Raw genomic sequence first — 16,754 nt, 5'->3', positions numbered from 1 at the left:
TTCTAGTCACTCAGCACTCAATCAGGTTGAAATCATCTAATTCGTCTTTGTTTATGTGTTGCTTTCTGAATGTTGTCACAAATTTGAATGCCTCTATATTCTTTTGCCAATAGAGGATAAGGTGCAGGTATGAATCTTATTTTTGTAAACTTTTCTAGGAATGCCTAGGATAGTGAGGGTCATTATGCAAGCTCAAGAGGTATTATCTTTGAAAAGCAAACTTCTGAAGTGAGAAATGCAGTCATCTTTAAAGCCAAAATAGAGAGAAATGGAAAATATATAGCATTCCACTGATTCACTATCCTTTTCTTTTTTGTCTGGCAAATGGACTACATAGCCAGTAGGATTATGTCAGGTACTTTTAATGAAGTGAAATGCTAAAATTACATGAATGAGATGATTAAATTGGTATTTCCTGATTTTTAATCTCACAAGGGGTTTATTAAATACAGCTAGATACCTATTAAACAATCTTCTTTTTTAGTAGCCACCTGCAAGACCTGAAATTAGGTTGACAACACTTACTCATATTCTGCCAAGCTTTTTTGTTTGTTTGGATGGGTGGATGAGTTCTTACAGCAGTGTTATCTTATATTGGTATTTTGGATTTATGGTGACTTCTCTCTCACTGCAATGAAACTAAGAACCAAAGAATGATACGGGGAAAAAAGCAGACAGTCATATACCAAAGCATTTATAATACTTTTTTTAAATGTTTTTTTAAATTTATTTCTGAGAGAGAGAGACAGCATGAGCAGGGGAGGGTCAGAGAGAGAGGGAGACACAGAATCAAAAACAGGCTCCAGTCTCTGAGCTGTCAGCACAGAACCTGATGCAGGGCCCGAACCCTTGAACTGTGAAATCATGACCTGAGCTGAAGTTGGACACTCAACCGACTGAGCCACCCAGGCGCCCCCTAACATACTTATATTCTGGTTTATGCATTCTAAATTGTGTAGATATTTTTTCCTGATTCCTTTGCTCACTTTATGGTCTATAGGATTATGCCTTTGTGGGTGCTGTCTCCTTTGTCTAAATTATCCAGATCTTACCATAGTAACCTAACATAATTATCCCTAAGTAGATGTGATAATTTACTTTATGTGCCATGTTAAGATGTTACCGCTTTTAACCTTTTATTTATGTATTTGTGCGCATAATGTAATTCTTCTACTAAATTACAAAATTTTTGAGAGTAGGATTCATAGTCTTTTATTTCTCTATTTCTCGTAATATCTATCACGTTATTTCTCATTCTTCACGACTTGCCTGAAACTTCACTTTGTCCAGGAAGACACCCCAGACCCTCCAAACCTTTAGAGTGTCTTGAAATTATCCTTTGAGACAATGCTATACAATTTATTTAGCATGTAGTTGTTTCATTCCTTCTTTAAAAATGAACTCTATGAGTTATTGGTCAGGATTTATTGTATTCACTTTTCTGTGTACCCATATCCTAGCTCAAGATCTCACACTGTTGAGTAATCAATAAATATTTTTTGAAGCACTAGTGACTCAAAAGAGATATTGGATACTAAAATGAAATAGAAATGAGAAAATAAGGTAATAATAGTTTGGGGGTAATAAAATCTAATGCCAATGTGACTTTCCATTGTATTCACTTAGAGTTCCCTGGTTGGGATTCATCTGCAAGGTTAATTTTACTTTATACTTTCTGTAAACCCCTCTCTATTGGACCATCTTTTTATACTATCTCTCTTTCTACTTTGGCAGTTGATGGGCAGTGGCAAGAGTGGAGTTCATGGAGTCAGTGCTCAGTGACGTGCTCGAATGGGACTCAGCAGAGAAGCAGGCAGTGTACTGCAGCAGCTCATGGGGGCTCTGAATGCAGAGGGCCCTGGGCAGAAAGCAGAGAGTGCTATAACCCTGAGTGTACAGGTGAGGCCTGATCACTACATTTAAAGAATGCCTGCCATTTATAAAATGTGGCCAGGACCATGCCAGACCACCATGGAATAATTAGATAATTATGCATTTCTGGTAAATGAAGCCACTTGTACCAGAGCTCATTCTACTGTATGCCATACTAATAAAGCAACAAAATTCTGGAGATTCTTAGATTAAAAACAGATTAAGCTGATGAAGTCTAGCACTGAACTTGTCCTTTTTACAAGTAAATTTCAATGTCCATTTGAAGATTCTGACAAATTTATATAAACTTACGTTATTTTTTTCAATATAATTTATTGTCAAATTGGCTAACATACGGTGTGTAAAGTGTGCTCTTGGTTTTGGGGTAGATTCCCATGGTGGATCGCTTACGTATGACACCCAGTGCTCATCCCAACAAGTGCCCTCCTCAATGCCCAGCACCCATTTTCTCCTCTTCCCCACCCTCCCCATCACCCCTCAGTTTGTTCTCTATATTTAAGAGTCTCTTATGGTTTATATAAACTTATATTAATCGAAGTGCTCTATATTTGACTAGCAAGCCGAATACCTGAATATAGCTTATTTGTGGTGATAGATTAATAAAAAATGAATAGACAGTAATGGTCCTCAGATTTAAAAGTTCTCAAAACAGCTGCAGTACTACTGCCATTGACCATGACACATTTCTTACAGCCAATGGTCAATGGAATCAGTGGGGTCATTGGAGTGGATGTTCCAAGTCCTGTGATGGCGGCTGGGAAAGGCGAATAAGGACTTGTCAGGGTGCAGCAATAACAGGACAGCAATGTGAAGGAACTGGTGAAGAAGTGAGAAGATGCAGTGAGCAACGATGTCCTGGTGAGAATGAACTGAGTCTATCCCAATGGAAATATTTTGTTACCTAAGAAAAAAGGATTAAAAATATTGTCACTAAGGGCAGTACTTCCTCAGCTGAAGGACTGTTAATGATAAGTAGCAATTTACTTGTTTCTGTAACGTATGGGGTTTCCCCTGTTTATGTGTCATAGACTCTTTCGTCCATGAGTTTTTAAATTATTTGCTGCAAAATCACATTGAAAAATGTGATAATATAAAGGAAGCCACATTGAATAATAACATGGCTAGACAGGATTTAAATTAGTTTGTGGTACTATTTTTTTTCACTGTGTTCTTAAAGTATTTGTTTAGTGAGAACACAAAACCAGTTGCCTTAGATTACTTATGATAGAAGTAGAAAGACATAAGTGATAGATAGCTGAGTGAGAAAATAAAGAGATGATATTAAAATTCAAAAACTTTTAAAGTTTACTGTGAATCCATCCCATTGCTTTGCCCTATTTGTCCCATTTTCTGTTGGAGGAATGCATCTTAAAATGAAAACATAAGGTCTTAATTAGTAGTAAAAGAATGGGAGTGTTACGATATTAAAGAATTTTACATATAAGGATAGAAAAAAATGAAAAGTCAACAACTGCCTAGATTACTGGTCATATATTTTAATAGATCATTTTACAACAAAGATTCTTTCCTAATTGTACATACATTACATAAAATATTGTTGACATACTGAGGACTCAATAAATAAATGAAAATTATGATTTCAGAAGTACATCATAGGTAAAACTATTATAAACATACTAAAAAGATGATAGGATGAAAATTTTAAGTTTCATAGCTGTATATAAAGGAGGTGCTGAACTTAAAAGAATTTGAAGATCCTATTAGAGGCTATTTGCTGCTAGTAATGCCTTGTGGGCAAGCTAGCTTATCTCTCTGGCTATCTGGCTCCAGTAGGTATGGAGAGTACAGATGTTTAAGGCTCCTTTTCAGTTCAGAAAGCAATGGATTTCCAAACATGACTACATCAGTTTGGGAAAAAAACAAACAAGGCATTCTAAGAAATATCCCTGAGTCAAAGCTTTGTTTTCCTCCATAGTTAGAATTCTAAAGACTTCTCACAGTTCAACATTAATACCAATAGAAACTGGGCTCTAAGAGTAACAGTGTGTCAGTAGGATTTTTTTAGAGCTTAGAAAAGATCTAAAATTAGCTTTGTTAATTCTTAGACCACCTGAATGCAGAATGGTAAGTAACCAGCAAATAGAATTTTGTTGAGGATGCCTATACAAGATTAGTAGTGTGAAATCCCACCTGTGCTCCATAAGAATTAAGAAACATTAAACAAAAACACTTATTTGCCCAGAAAGAAATTTCATTTGAACAGTAAGACATGATTAAATAAGACCCTTTTAATATTTGAAGTTATCTAAACTAGTGTGAACATGCCAAGGATCTTAACTGGCCATTTAAAACTGTCTTTCATCTGCATATGTAGAATTAAAAATTTTGTTGCTGCAATCACATTTACAAAGATTGCCACCTGCTGTCTGGAAAACATTTTACATATCTGTTTACGAAAAAGCTATTCTACCTTACACTCTAGGTTTGTTTGCTGGCTTCATGAAAAAATATTATATAAAACTATTATTTTGTATTATATATATGTGTGTGTATGTATATGTGCACATGCACCCATGCATATGGTATTAACCTTAGCGTTTTCATTTTACTCTTTTCAATAATGTAATTTGAAATCTCTTGAAATCACCTCCACATATATAAGTAATGTTTTCTTAAAAATTTTTTAAAATATTTATTTGTTTTTGTGGGGAGAAGGAACAGAGAGAGAGAGGGAGACTTACTGTCAGTGCAAAGCCCGACTTGTGGCTTAAACCCATGAACTGTGAGATCATGAACTGAGCTGAGGTCTGAGCTCAACTGATTGAGCCACTTAGGTGCCGCAAAATGTTTTCTAATGAAAATGAATTATTGAAATAAGCTAACTAATCCACAAATTAGTGCTTAGACAGGAGTAAAATAAATGAATATATGAGCCAAGCTTTTGAAAATATCTTAAACTGGTTCCTTTATACAAACTGGAGTTATCCATCAAAAATTATATATGATTGTCAATTTCAAATATACCTCTGCATCTGTATAGAGTTTTCTTTTTATCAAAATAAAGGAAGATTTCCTTTCTCTTTATCCTTTCTCTGTTCTATGTGCAATCATCTCATTCCACATTATTTTGTCAAGAGAGTATGATTTATAAATAACTAAACTTCCCATAGTGGGTTTGATTTCTGTATTGGCATTCAAACTCTGCACAATTGCTTCCCTGTGGTCAATATACATTATTTTTGTGTCCAGCATACCAGACTCTAATGGTAATGATCTGTCAGTAGGTTTTTTTAGAGCTTAAAAAAGATCTAAAATTAGTTTTGTTAATTCTTGGGGCCATATGAATTCAAAATGATAAGAAGTAATCCCAATTTCCACCATTATATTGCTCTAAAATTAAATGTTGACAACATATCTTTTCAACAATTACTAAGGCATTTTTTTCTTTTTGTCAATGACAAAGCTTTAACAAATATTTCTTGTAAAACAATGTATTTTTTCTAGTATTATTTTTCCTAATGTTTATCATTAATTTTTCTTCAGATTGCTGGAAACTACTAGTATTTATTTTTATGCTTCAGTTAATTTGGATGCAAAAAAATTAATCAAGTTTGCCAAGAGACCCTCTGTTGTCAGGAAGGAGAAGTATAATGTACGCACATCTTTGTCTGGATAATTAATGAAAATAATGATTAATCAGCTGGATTTAATCAAAAGCTGTTATGATGTCTACTAAAAATGGAAAATGAAAAATATTTTCCCAAAGAGAATAAAATTCTTTTACTATTAAATACATAAAATACATGTATTAAAAAGAGCACCACTACCAAAAATAAGATAATGTTTTTGTCTTCAAAAGAAAAGAGACTTAGAGTGATGAAAAAATTATATATGTATATTTTAAATACTGTTAGTTGAGGAATAGAGTAGCTCATAGGGAGACAATTAAGTTGCCTAATTTTTACATTGGCCCAATTCACCAAATAGTGATTTCATTTATCTTAATCTCATTGTACATCCGCAGACTTTAGGGTTAAAATAGTAGAAAGGTAATAGCCTCTCTGATTTTGTGTTGCTACAATATGAAAACCGACTATTTTTAGCCTTTGTAGTTTTCCCCAATATTTCCCTGGTTAATATCATTCAGAAGGCAGATGTTACTGATGTTACTGGTGGATTGGCCTATGTAAACTTTGAGGCTTCCTGGGGAACTCCTTGCTCTGTTCCCAGGGGAGGGGTTGGCTATTCCTAGGCCCAGTTCTTAGATCTATTATTCCTTAGTCATTAAGAGTAATGCTAGTTGGGATCAACTATTCACAGGTAGAAGTTATACTTAACTTGTACATAAAATGCTCTTTTTGGAGTTACAGTTGTTTTGTCTGCAAGTGGTGAGTAAACCTACAGGGTGAATGTGCTGAGAAAAACTTGGGAAATAAGAGAACCGTATCATAGATGTACACAGTATATTTATGTATGTACATTTATGTCCTGAAGATACTCCATAGACCAGAGATGTAGCAATTATTGTGATATTTAACTCTAAGTATTCATACCAAAGGTAGTCAGCAGCAATGTCCGTAATCTCAAACTTGTATTGAACATTGTAGTGCATTCATTTTAGAATTTACGCCCTGTAATGCGGTAAATAGAAGCCCCCTCCTCACTTAGGAGAAATGCCATCCCGTGAGTGACTGTTCCTTATTTCTGTAACATTGCTGTCTAATGAGATTATGTTTTCCCTGGAGACCAAGAGAGACTTTCATTTGGTTTCTAAGTGATTTTCTTTTAATTTAGCTTTGGTGGGAAGAAAGAATCACAAAGGTTGCTTACCTAAGCTTCCTAACTTCCTTGAGTTCCTCTCCTCAATTATACAGACCTGTACTTTCAAATTTTAGCAGACATAAGAATCTTCCAGAGAGCTTGTTAAAACACAGATTCTTGGGGTGCTTGGATAGCTCAGTTGGTTAAGCATCCGTCTTTAGCTCAGGTCATGATTTCGCAGTTCCTGGGTTCAAGTCCCACGTTGGGTTCTGTGTGACAGCTCAGAGCCTAAAAGCCTGCTTCAGATTCTGTGTCTCCCTCTCTCTCTGCGCCTCCCCCACTCATTCTCTGTCTCTGTCTCTCTCTCAAAAATAAATAAATATTAAAAAATCTTAATAAAAAATAAAACACAGGTTCCTAAGCCAAATTCCCAGATAATCAGATTCAGTAAGTATAATAGGGGCCTGTGAATCTGCATTTCTAACAAACTCTCAAGTGACATTGATGATACTGCTGATTACCCTTTGCAGATTATCCAAACATTGCCTATAGCAAAAATAAGTAAGTATATAAATAAATACATAAATACATAAATATTAGGTGATAAAATTAACAAGAAAGTGGAAATCAGTCCTCTACCTCAGCTACACTGGTCAAAATTGAGATATCGCTTAAACAAGACTGCAGAATTTTACGTTGTTTATACCACTTCATAAATGATGAGGGAATTGTTCCTGTAATCAATTAACACAGTCAGTCCGTTTCAAATCTCCCTAGCCAACTCATTCTTCAACCAAAATAAGCTCTCTTTATAGTTGTTGCTTACAAAGTAGGGCTATTAACTAGTCATTGTGGACAAAAAAGGATAATTTAGTCATTTTCCGACTTTCAGTTCTCCGATTGCTATTGTTCCTGTTCCATGGAGAGCAGAAGAAACAACTTGGGTATCACTGGAACACTTTTGACATAAAGCTGTGCACCTTCCAGGACACAGAGCTTCTGTAGTCCTGCTGTCCCAGCAGCTCTGTCCTGAGCAGGAGTTCATTTTCACTGCCTCATATCCTCCAAGGTTATTAGCTACTATATAATATATGCTCAAATGTATAATATTTGGGGTGGGGGTAGGTATCAGAGAGCAGGATGAGGTCTTGGCTCACATTGACTTATTCTTTCCTCAGTCCCAGTTTGGAGGAGTGGTGATTTAATCACTATCACCACACTGATTTTTGTTAGAGACGAATTTAACAAGTTAGCCTTCTACGTTGTGCAGACCACTGCAGTTTTGAAGCTAAATGTAATCATTATTAGAAACCCAAATATATGAGTGTAAAATTTGCATTTCTTTTTTTCTAAAGAGAAAAAATATATACTACTCTGTATTGAAATATTCACATGTGAATTGGCACCTGCTCTCCCTTTTTCATTCCAAACCACAAGGGTAATCACTAGCAGTGATTTTAACACTTTAACACTCCTACTCCATTAGAACTTTTATTATTTTCTATCAAATGCTATGTGCATATCCTATAAGGAATTATATTCATACCTGTTCAGCTTCCCAAAGTTAAGGCAGATGTACCTTAATCTTCTGTTCTTAAACCAACAGAAGATTTTTGGATACAGCAATGTTGCACCCAAATGTTCACACCAGTCACTCACCTAAAAACAACTGAGTTCAGTGTTGACAGTAGGTGGCACTAGGTATTGACTTCTTTCATCTCAGTGTTCTATTTGTTCTTGCCAAGTTACCTCTGATACATTCTAAAAAGCAGGGAAATAAATTAGAACTTGAAAATACTCCATAGGCAAGAGAGATCACCTATTGCTTAATAAATATCTAAGAAAGTATCCAATCCTCCTGAAAAACATGAGTTTTATTACCTACTCCAGTCTACAGTTCTGCAACAAATCAGCTAAATTTTATAGGCAGAATTAAAGAAGAACCAAGGGTCTAAAATAATCAATGTGTATACCAGATAGTACTATGTGTCCATTATTCAAACCTGTTGCTATGGAGAAAATTATTGTCATAATCTGTCTTATCAGGTTGCTCATCAGATGAGACTCTGGGAAAAGTCTCATAGCTTCTGTCAGGGTAGAAAACTAAAAAGCAATTTACTGTAATCTTATATTCCCCTACCTTGTCCAATTTAGGACTATCTGGCAACATGTCGATCATTCTCAAACTGAAACAAAATTTAAGCAGCGCTTTTTACTATGGTTTTATTCCTTCCATTCATCCACATTGTTTTTATAATAAAAATAAGAGTATATTAAGAGCCACTTAATTATTTCTAAATTAATAAAATTCAAGCAATTAGTAAAACTGCCCTTTGGGTTCAATGTTTACCAAGACACTGAACCTTAATTAGTCCTTGACTTTTCTCATCCTCACTTATTTCCCACTCCTTGTGTGTCCTGACTTGGGAAGGACCCTAAGATCCTCCTCCTTGTGCTCTTTGGTTGCTCTCAGTCTTCAACTATCACTTGTGAGAAGCACCCACAAAGCTGAATCTTTATGCCTAATCTGTTGCAAACACCTAAGAGACCTTTCCAACTGGGTTATCAAATGATTCTCTGTGTCAGCAAGAGAACATTTCTGTCAGCCACCAAATCCTTCTTGTCATCTGGAGTACTTTTTGTAAGTTTATTTATTTATTTTGAAAGCAAGTAGAGGGCTGGGGGAAGGGCAGAGAGAGAAGGAGAGAGAGAGAATCCCAAGCAAGCTCCACACTGACAGTGAGGAGCCTGCCGCGGGACTCGAACCCACCAACCGCTAGATCATGACCTGAGCTGAAATCAAGAGTCAGATGCTTAACCGACTGAGCCACCCAGGTGCCCCTCATCTGAAGTAATTTCTAATTCTCACCTTTCCTAGTGATGGATTCCACTTCCATCAAATGTTTCCTCAGTGGGCCTGCTCTCTGTTTCCTTGGATACCATTTACTAGTGAGAAAGACCATGTGGATAAAGTTCCCCGGGGAGGTGGAGTCAAAGTTTGGCTTTGGGCCTCAGTGTACTCATATGTAAAATGGGACTAATAATATGTGCTTCAAGGGATTGTTTCAAGTATGAAATGATACAATGCTATAGGTAATTAGAATTATTAAATAGCAGTCCAGGTCCTCTTTCTCCATTACCCATATTATTATCACAGTCACCTTTTCTAATCTCTTCCACACAAGTTCATCTGATTATTCTTCCCTTTTCATGACCTTAGTGATGTGACTCACTTGCTAAAAAAAAAAAAAAAAAAAAAAATGCCATGGCTCCTTATTACTTGCCCAATGCAATGCATACTGAAATCCCTGGTAATGTAGTATCTCCATCGATCAGTTTATTAGCATTCCAGGGTCATCACTGTCTTCTCCTTTATAGATTATAACATACATAACAGATCTAGTCCCTGGTTCCTGGGCATTGGAGCATGGATTCTCTTCTTACTCTTACTTATTCACCTGGTCTCCTCTAGGGTCCCTCTTCCTCTTTTATTTCACCTGCTGACATGAGAATATCTTAGGAGCCCAATCCATTAAAAGTTGCCTACATCTTTAATCATTCTTATTTTTTCCACAATTGTCTGAGTGCTTTCTTCTTTGAGCCCCTACAGGGGGCTTGCTTTGTGCTTTCCTTATTATATATTATTATTATATTATATTATTGGATATGTTATTGTATCTCTTAGCTGGAATTTCAGCTCATTTAAAAATGAATTATCTGTATTATCTATATCTATAGAATTAACAGTTTTCTGATTCCCAAATCCCCTCCTCTGCTTTGAATCTAGTTGAATGTAGGCCATTAGACTTATGCTCTTTTGAATGTTTTTGCTCCATATCATAAACATTGTTAGTGGACTATTTGTATAAAGTAAAACATGCAATACAAAATGCAACATTCTATATAAAAGCATGTGAGTAAAAAATTCAAAATGACTATGATAGTTACCTTTTATAATTATTTTACTCTTTCAAAATTCCGTTAGTTCACCGAAGTAGAATTTGTATAATAGAGTTTGTGGCACAAGACTTCCCTCTTTAGAAATAAATCATTGAGATGTTAGAATTAAGAAAAATATGTGTATTTATAGCAAGTTACTCAATTTCTCCCAGTATCAGCCCTGCCTATACTTTTAGGCCAGAGCTCCTCAAGGCAGTCCCATTGCCACCTGTCAGGCTAGGATTGATCCCAGATATACTCACATAGGGATCCCTAAGGCCTCAGGGCAGCTGGCAAGAGAGGAGGCTATGGCGGCCAGTCTCCAGCCTAGAATAGCCTTGCCTGTTAGCCTAGTGTGCCTCCAAAGGTTTTCATTTTCTACATGTGCTATGACCTGGAAAAAGCACCATTATCCTCAACAGTTCCTAAGATAATATAAAAAGGCAAGTAAATGCAATTTTCTAGAAGAAACACCAAATGTACCCCAATATTAAACTCTTGTCTCTCTGAAAGTTAGTAAATAGTTACTTACAATTAATCCTCCCAATTAAAGTTAGCTGTCTTTTTTTTTTTAATTATTAATCTTGTTAATAGGTTGGAACTAGAGTGACCCTTGTCTGCTAAGGTGAAATAGAGGACTAAAACTAAGTCAGTCAGATTTTTCCCCGGGTGTGTATGTGTAAACACTATCTAGTCCTTGAACAGGCAATGCAACACACATTGTCTGCTAATGAATTTAAAGTTTGTGGTTTGCTGGGACAGCTAGCTGGTTCAGTCAGTACAGCATGCAACTCTTGATCTCAGGTTGTAAGTTTGAGTCCCACGTTGGGTTTAGAGATTACTTAAAAGTAAAATCTTTAAAATATTAAATAAAGTGTGTGGTTTGCTACCTTAGACTTAGAGACACATTTTTTTTTCTAAATATATAAAGACCTTGTTTACCACTATAACAGATGCTTGGAGACAGTGTATGATTCTCAGAGAACGGACTGAGAGACTTGATGGACATAGGTCTACCTACCACCTCTGTGCTGATTGATTTCTCTATGCCTTGGTCTCCTCACGTTTAAAAAGAGAATAATAATTGTATCTACCTCATTCTTATGAAGAGAATGAAATGAATTAAAAATATAATGCACTTAGAAGAATGCCTAAGTCACCATGATATGTATGTATTGCTGTTATAATTTTATGTTCTTTCAACTCGACACTGATAAAAACCATTTCTGTGTGAGGAATGCTATTACAAAACACATTTGATAAATGCCTTTCTTTTTCCCTCAGACCTTAGCAGCACCATGAATTCTTCACTTGAGTAGTTCCCGTGCTGACATAAGAGCTGTAAGCTCTGTGAGCATAGGGACCGGATCTGTCTCATTCACCTCTGCATCCCCAGCATGGGGAATTCCCAAAACACGAATTAATGAATTGCCAGCAAGTGAAATTTGAAATTGGGGTCATGCGTAGTACATGTTTTTTCTTTTTCTTTTCTTTTTTTTTTTCCTGAATGCCAACTCTACAGTATAGAATCAATTTCTCTTTAATGCTGAAATTCTAGCATAGGGGTGAAAACTAATTTTCCACATCAAATTGATTTAAGCCCTGTATAATTTTTGCTATTTTTAAGAGACAGAAAATCAGTTTGAATAGACAGATTAACAGCTAATCACTAGGTAATTGCTACCTTGTTTTAAGACAGCATGCTAACTACATACTTGTGACTTCAAGTACAGTTGTATCTTACAAATGAGTTTTTATATCTTTGCAATAGTGATAGCAGACAGTGGGATCTTTCAGCTGATGAACAGAGTTACTGTTCCATTTTGCTAAGACATAAAAAACAAGAGTCCTTCCTATGGTCCTACAATAATATGCTTTTATTTTAAGCACAGAGAGTTATGTGTACTAATTATGTATTTTCTTTTCTAAAAAATATTTATTTATTTTGAGAGAGAGAGAGAGAGAGCAGGGGGTGGGGAGGGCAGAGAGAGAGGGAGAGAATCCCAAGCAGTCTCTGCACTTGCAGGCTCTATCTCATGAACTGTGAGATCGTGACCTGAGCCGAAATCAAAAGTCAGATGCTTAAGCTTAACCAGTTGATCCACCCAGGCGCCCCTATGTATTTTCTAATTTACAAAATATACATAGGTAGCATTAAACAGGAAAACAAAACTTGACGTAAATCTCTCTCTTTAGCTTATGTCTTACTCCTGAACTTTAGTTTCATACACCAGCTTTAATTTTTGATAATATCAAATGTTCTCAGATATCTCAAACTCAAAACTATTTTCAGCATCTTCTCTCCCAACCCTGTCTTCCTTGTGTGCTCTGAGGCTGTAGCACAGCAGGTACTTTTCCTGGGAACCTGAGTTTCATCTTTTATTTCTCTCTCTTCCTCATATCCTACATCCAGCCATGGAGCTGAGACCATTCTACATCCTGGATAGATTTTTGAATCCACCCGCTTCCAATTGCCATTTCCTGTGATGCCACACCCCTTCCCTGATCACCCCATTTAGATTATCACAGGCCTCCCTGCCTTCAGTCTCACCTTCCTTCAGTCCATTCCCCAAACTGCATGTATAGCATTCAGAACATAAGAACAAAGTTTCCTTGCCCTTAAATTAAAACACCTAGTTTATCTTATTATTTATTATCCCTCTGACTTCCATAATTACCCACTTCTACTCATCTTCAACTTTATACTCTAGCCATTCTGAATTGCTGGATATACCAAGGTTCTCCTTGCCCCCTAGGTCTTCCACATGTGGTTCCTAAGGCACACTTTTCCCTTCCTCCTTGGCCAACTCCTACTTACCCTTTACACTCAACTTAGACATCCCTTCGGGAGTCTTCCACTGACATACTCTCTCCCATAGTACTCCTAGAGTACTATGATTAGGAGTAGCCAGGACTTCCTCAGATCATAGTGGACATCCCACTGTATCCCTCACCATCTTGGGAGTTGAAAGACTCTGACTATTTTTGTTCATTCTTTTTGTGTGCGGTATTTTACAAGGTGATTGGGACATTGTGGGAGTTCAGTAAATATCTGTAGAATTAATGAATTCCATAACGGGCACTGAGGAGAGTTCAGAAATTTTCCCATTACTGGGGGCTTCATAAACCTAAGATGGAAGAATTTTTTATTTTAATATCTAGGCTGTTTTGCTTTTGGTATGACCATAAATACACCTATTTTCTGAACTAAACTTTTTAAAGATACACTCTTCAAAGAATACCAAATCACTTTTGATAAAATATTTAAAGCAGGGGTGCCTGGGTGACTCAGTCAGTTAAGTGTCAGGTCATGATCTCACGGTTTGTGGGTTCAAGCCCTGTGTCGGTGTCTGTGCTGATTCCCCCTCTCTCTCTGCCCCACTGTGCCTCTATTTCTTAAATATAAATAAACATTTTAAAAAAATGAAAAAAGAACATTTAAACCAGGTTTGAGATTTGACACTACTACTAAAGAGCTGAAAATCCTCCAAATTTGCAAATCTGTCACCTTCCTTTCTTATTATTTGTGTACTGTGTTTCCATCTGCAAGGAATACAATGTATCAAAGCTTTATGAATTCATGGTGGAGAAAAGGTTTGTTGACCTTTCTCAGTCTAAAAAATTACTGTGATTTTGTTTGTTTTGTTTTTTTGGTCTGGTTGAGGTAGACCATACTGATTGTCTTAAGTAAACGAGAATTAGTAATTGAGGGCTGTGGTTGGAAAAAAAAGTTAATCAGCTTCTTTCTTAACTAGTTAGAATATATACAGATCACAGTGGGGGGTTCTGGACTGGGTCCCCAGGACTCTTACCAAGTCAGACACAGCCCTATAAAGTCAACCTTTGTCAATACCCAGTACCCTGGAAACTCATTTTGGCTAATTTTTAAGAAAACTTTATAGATAGCTAACTCCCTCTCTTACCTTTCCTAAGTGAACATTCCTACTTACTGCTGGTCTATGTACACACACGCGCACATACACACACATACACACACACACACTGTCCTCAATAATTTGTAGAATCATCCTCATCTTCTGTCATCTTAAGTACTGAGATACGGAAAAATAGATCTTTTGAAAGTATTTCGTAATTTTGGTTTAAACTATATGTGTGCGTATCTACCTATCATTTGCTAAACTTGTAAGTACTATGTATCCTAGGAGTGAAACAAACAGAAAAATTATTGTCTTCATGGTGCGCACATTCTAGCAGAAGGCAGTAAATAAATACACAAACAAGCAAACAAAATAATACTGTCAAATAAGAAAGCTAGAAAAAAATGTAGAAGTTATAAGGGAACAGCATTTGGGGGAAGAGTAAAACAAAGGAATGTGTAAGTGTTTGAGAGGAGTCAGGAAATCCTGGAGAAGGTAAGATTTCAGTAAAGGTTAAAGGCAGTGAAGACACAAACTGTGCAGACATTTAGGGAGCAGAGGTAGGGGTATCCTGGAAAAGAAAGAGCAAGTGCACAAGCTCTGAGGTAGGAGCCTCCAGGAATAGTGGAGAAGCATCAAAGAGGTCAGTGTAGCTGAAGGGGTAGGGGGCTGAAGATGGAGACGAGAGCTGAGGTAAGAAGCTAGATTGAAGAGCCTTGTAGCTCAGGCTTGTTTTATCACTAAATGTCGTATTTACTGGAATGGAAGAAATTTTATTTTTCCCACGTACTATACCTTTAAAAAAATTAAGCGCTGACCCATATTCCCCAGCTGACAGTTACACGGCTTTTGCCCACCTGAATTTTGAACCTCATCGGTGTCAGCTGCGAGTCCGGTAAACATTTCACCCTGTTGGCTCGCCCCTGCCATCTAGTGGTTAACGCCTGAAGTTACTAGAGTTTCTGACCACACAGAAGACTGTGGGGGAAGGGCACAGGGAAGGAGGCTCATTTTGGGCAGAATAACAATAGGTATGAAAAGCTTTCTGAAACTACCATAGGGGGATGAAGAAGTCTAGGGTGCAAATCGCTTCATCATTGGTTTGTATCAAGATTAAATCAGAAAGAAAGCCTGAATACTATCGCACCCCATTTTATGATACGTATTTCAAATTTCATCAATAGAACTAAAGAAAATAGAGTTCAAAACATTGAAAAACAAAAAAAAGTACAAGTGAGGTGAATATGAAGGATTACAAATGAAGAGTTAATGAGGAAGATAATGGACAGAAGTTGGGTGTATAGATGGAACAAAAAAATAGTAATCAAGTGTAATGGTATTAATTACTGCTATATCTGTATTAAAAATAGACTAGTTGTTTTACATAGAACTCAGTATGTAATGAACTATGCATGATGTAGTTTGTGAGTTTTAACATTTACTATGATTTTCCTCTTTTTTATATTCAATAGTAGTTTTGGTTGACATTTACAGAAACATAGGAGAATGTGACCTCGTGTAGAATATTTGGAGGATGACAATTAATTCTGTGTGGGTGATCCATAGGAGAATAAATATAAGGCATAACTGAAATGCTAGCTTGAAGCTTGCTAGAAGGGTCTTTTTTTTTTTTTTTAAAATCACAGAAACCATAGTTATCTTTATCCTGTCAGTACTGGAGAACCATGGAAAGGTTTCAAGCAGCAAGTTATGGGATTAAGCTTCATTTTGGAGATTACTTTGTTAATGTGGCATGAAAATTGGATTACAGGTAGAAGATGCTAGGGAATAAATAGTTCCACTTTATATCCAGTTCAGCTCAGAAAGCAGGCATCATCCTTAACCCCTTGGTCCCTCATTCCCCCCATCATTTTGTATACCACTTTCTAAATTTATCTTGCATCCACCTTTTCTTCATCCTACCTAAAGCTACTATCGCTTCAGTGCCCAAAGCACTGCATTAGCCTCTTCAGTTGTCTTGCCCCACCTACTGCTCTCCCATCTCTTTTACCCAGGAAAGCAAACTGATCCTCTTATTATTAAAAACGGAATCGTGTTGATCTTTTGTTAAACCCTTCTGTGGCTGGCTGTGAGGCCCTGCAGGCACCATTGTTAGCCTGTCTACCAGCCCATCATTCCATACTCCTAAAAGTGTTCCCTGCGGCTCCACTGGAGGCCAGAGGGGTGAGGCTAGCCTGGCCCTTTCCTAAGACCCAAGGGCAGGACTTGCCAGTCTGGCTTGGGAGTGGTGGTGATGAATACAGATGGAGTCGCCATAAATCAAAAACCTAAAATAAAATAAAAAAACAAACAAACATTGCA

The 16,754-nt window shown here is 36.7% G+C and overlaps 1 protein-coding gene across 1 annotated transcript in view; it reads left to right on the top strand.

Moving 5' to 3' along the window:
- The window catches only part of ADGRB3 (adhesion G protein-coupled receptor B3), a 453,898-nt gene that overhangs the window by 37,146 nt on the left and 399,998 nt on the right, over positions 1-16,754 (top strand). Inside the window, exons 5-6 of the mRNA XM_077767234.1 lie at positions 1,735-1,899; positions 2,587-2,751. Of these exons, the coding sequence (XP_077623360.1) occupies positions 1,735-1,899; positions 2,587-2,751 (330 nt within the window). The remainder of the gene's footprint in view (positions 1-1,734; positions 1,900-2,586; positions 2,752-16,754) is intronic.

The sequence above is a fragment of the Crocuta crocuta genome, unplaced genomic scaffold (genome assembly GCF_008692635.1).
Source record: "Crocuta crocuta isolate KB4526 unplaced genomic scaffold, BGI_CrCroc_1.0 scaffold518, whole genome shotgun sequence".
Classification (NCBI taxonomy): Eukaryota; Metazoa; Chordata; class Mammalia; order Carnivora; family Hyaenidae; genus Crocuta; species Crocuta crocuta.
The sequence above is the reverse complement of the archived record's forward strand: the minus strand, read 5'-3'. Positions and strand labels throughout refer to the sequence as shown.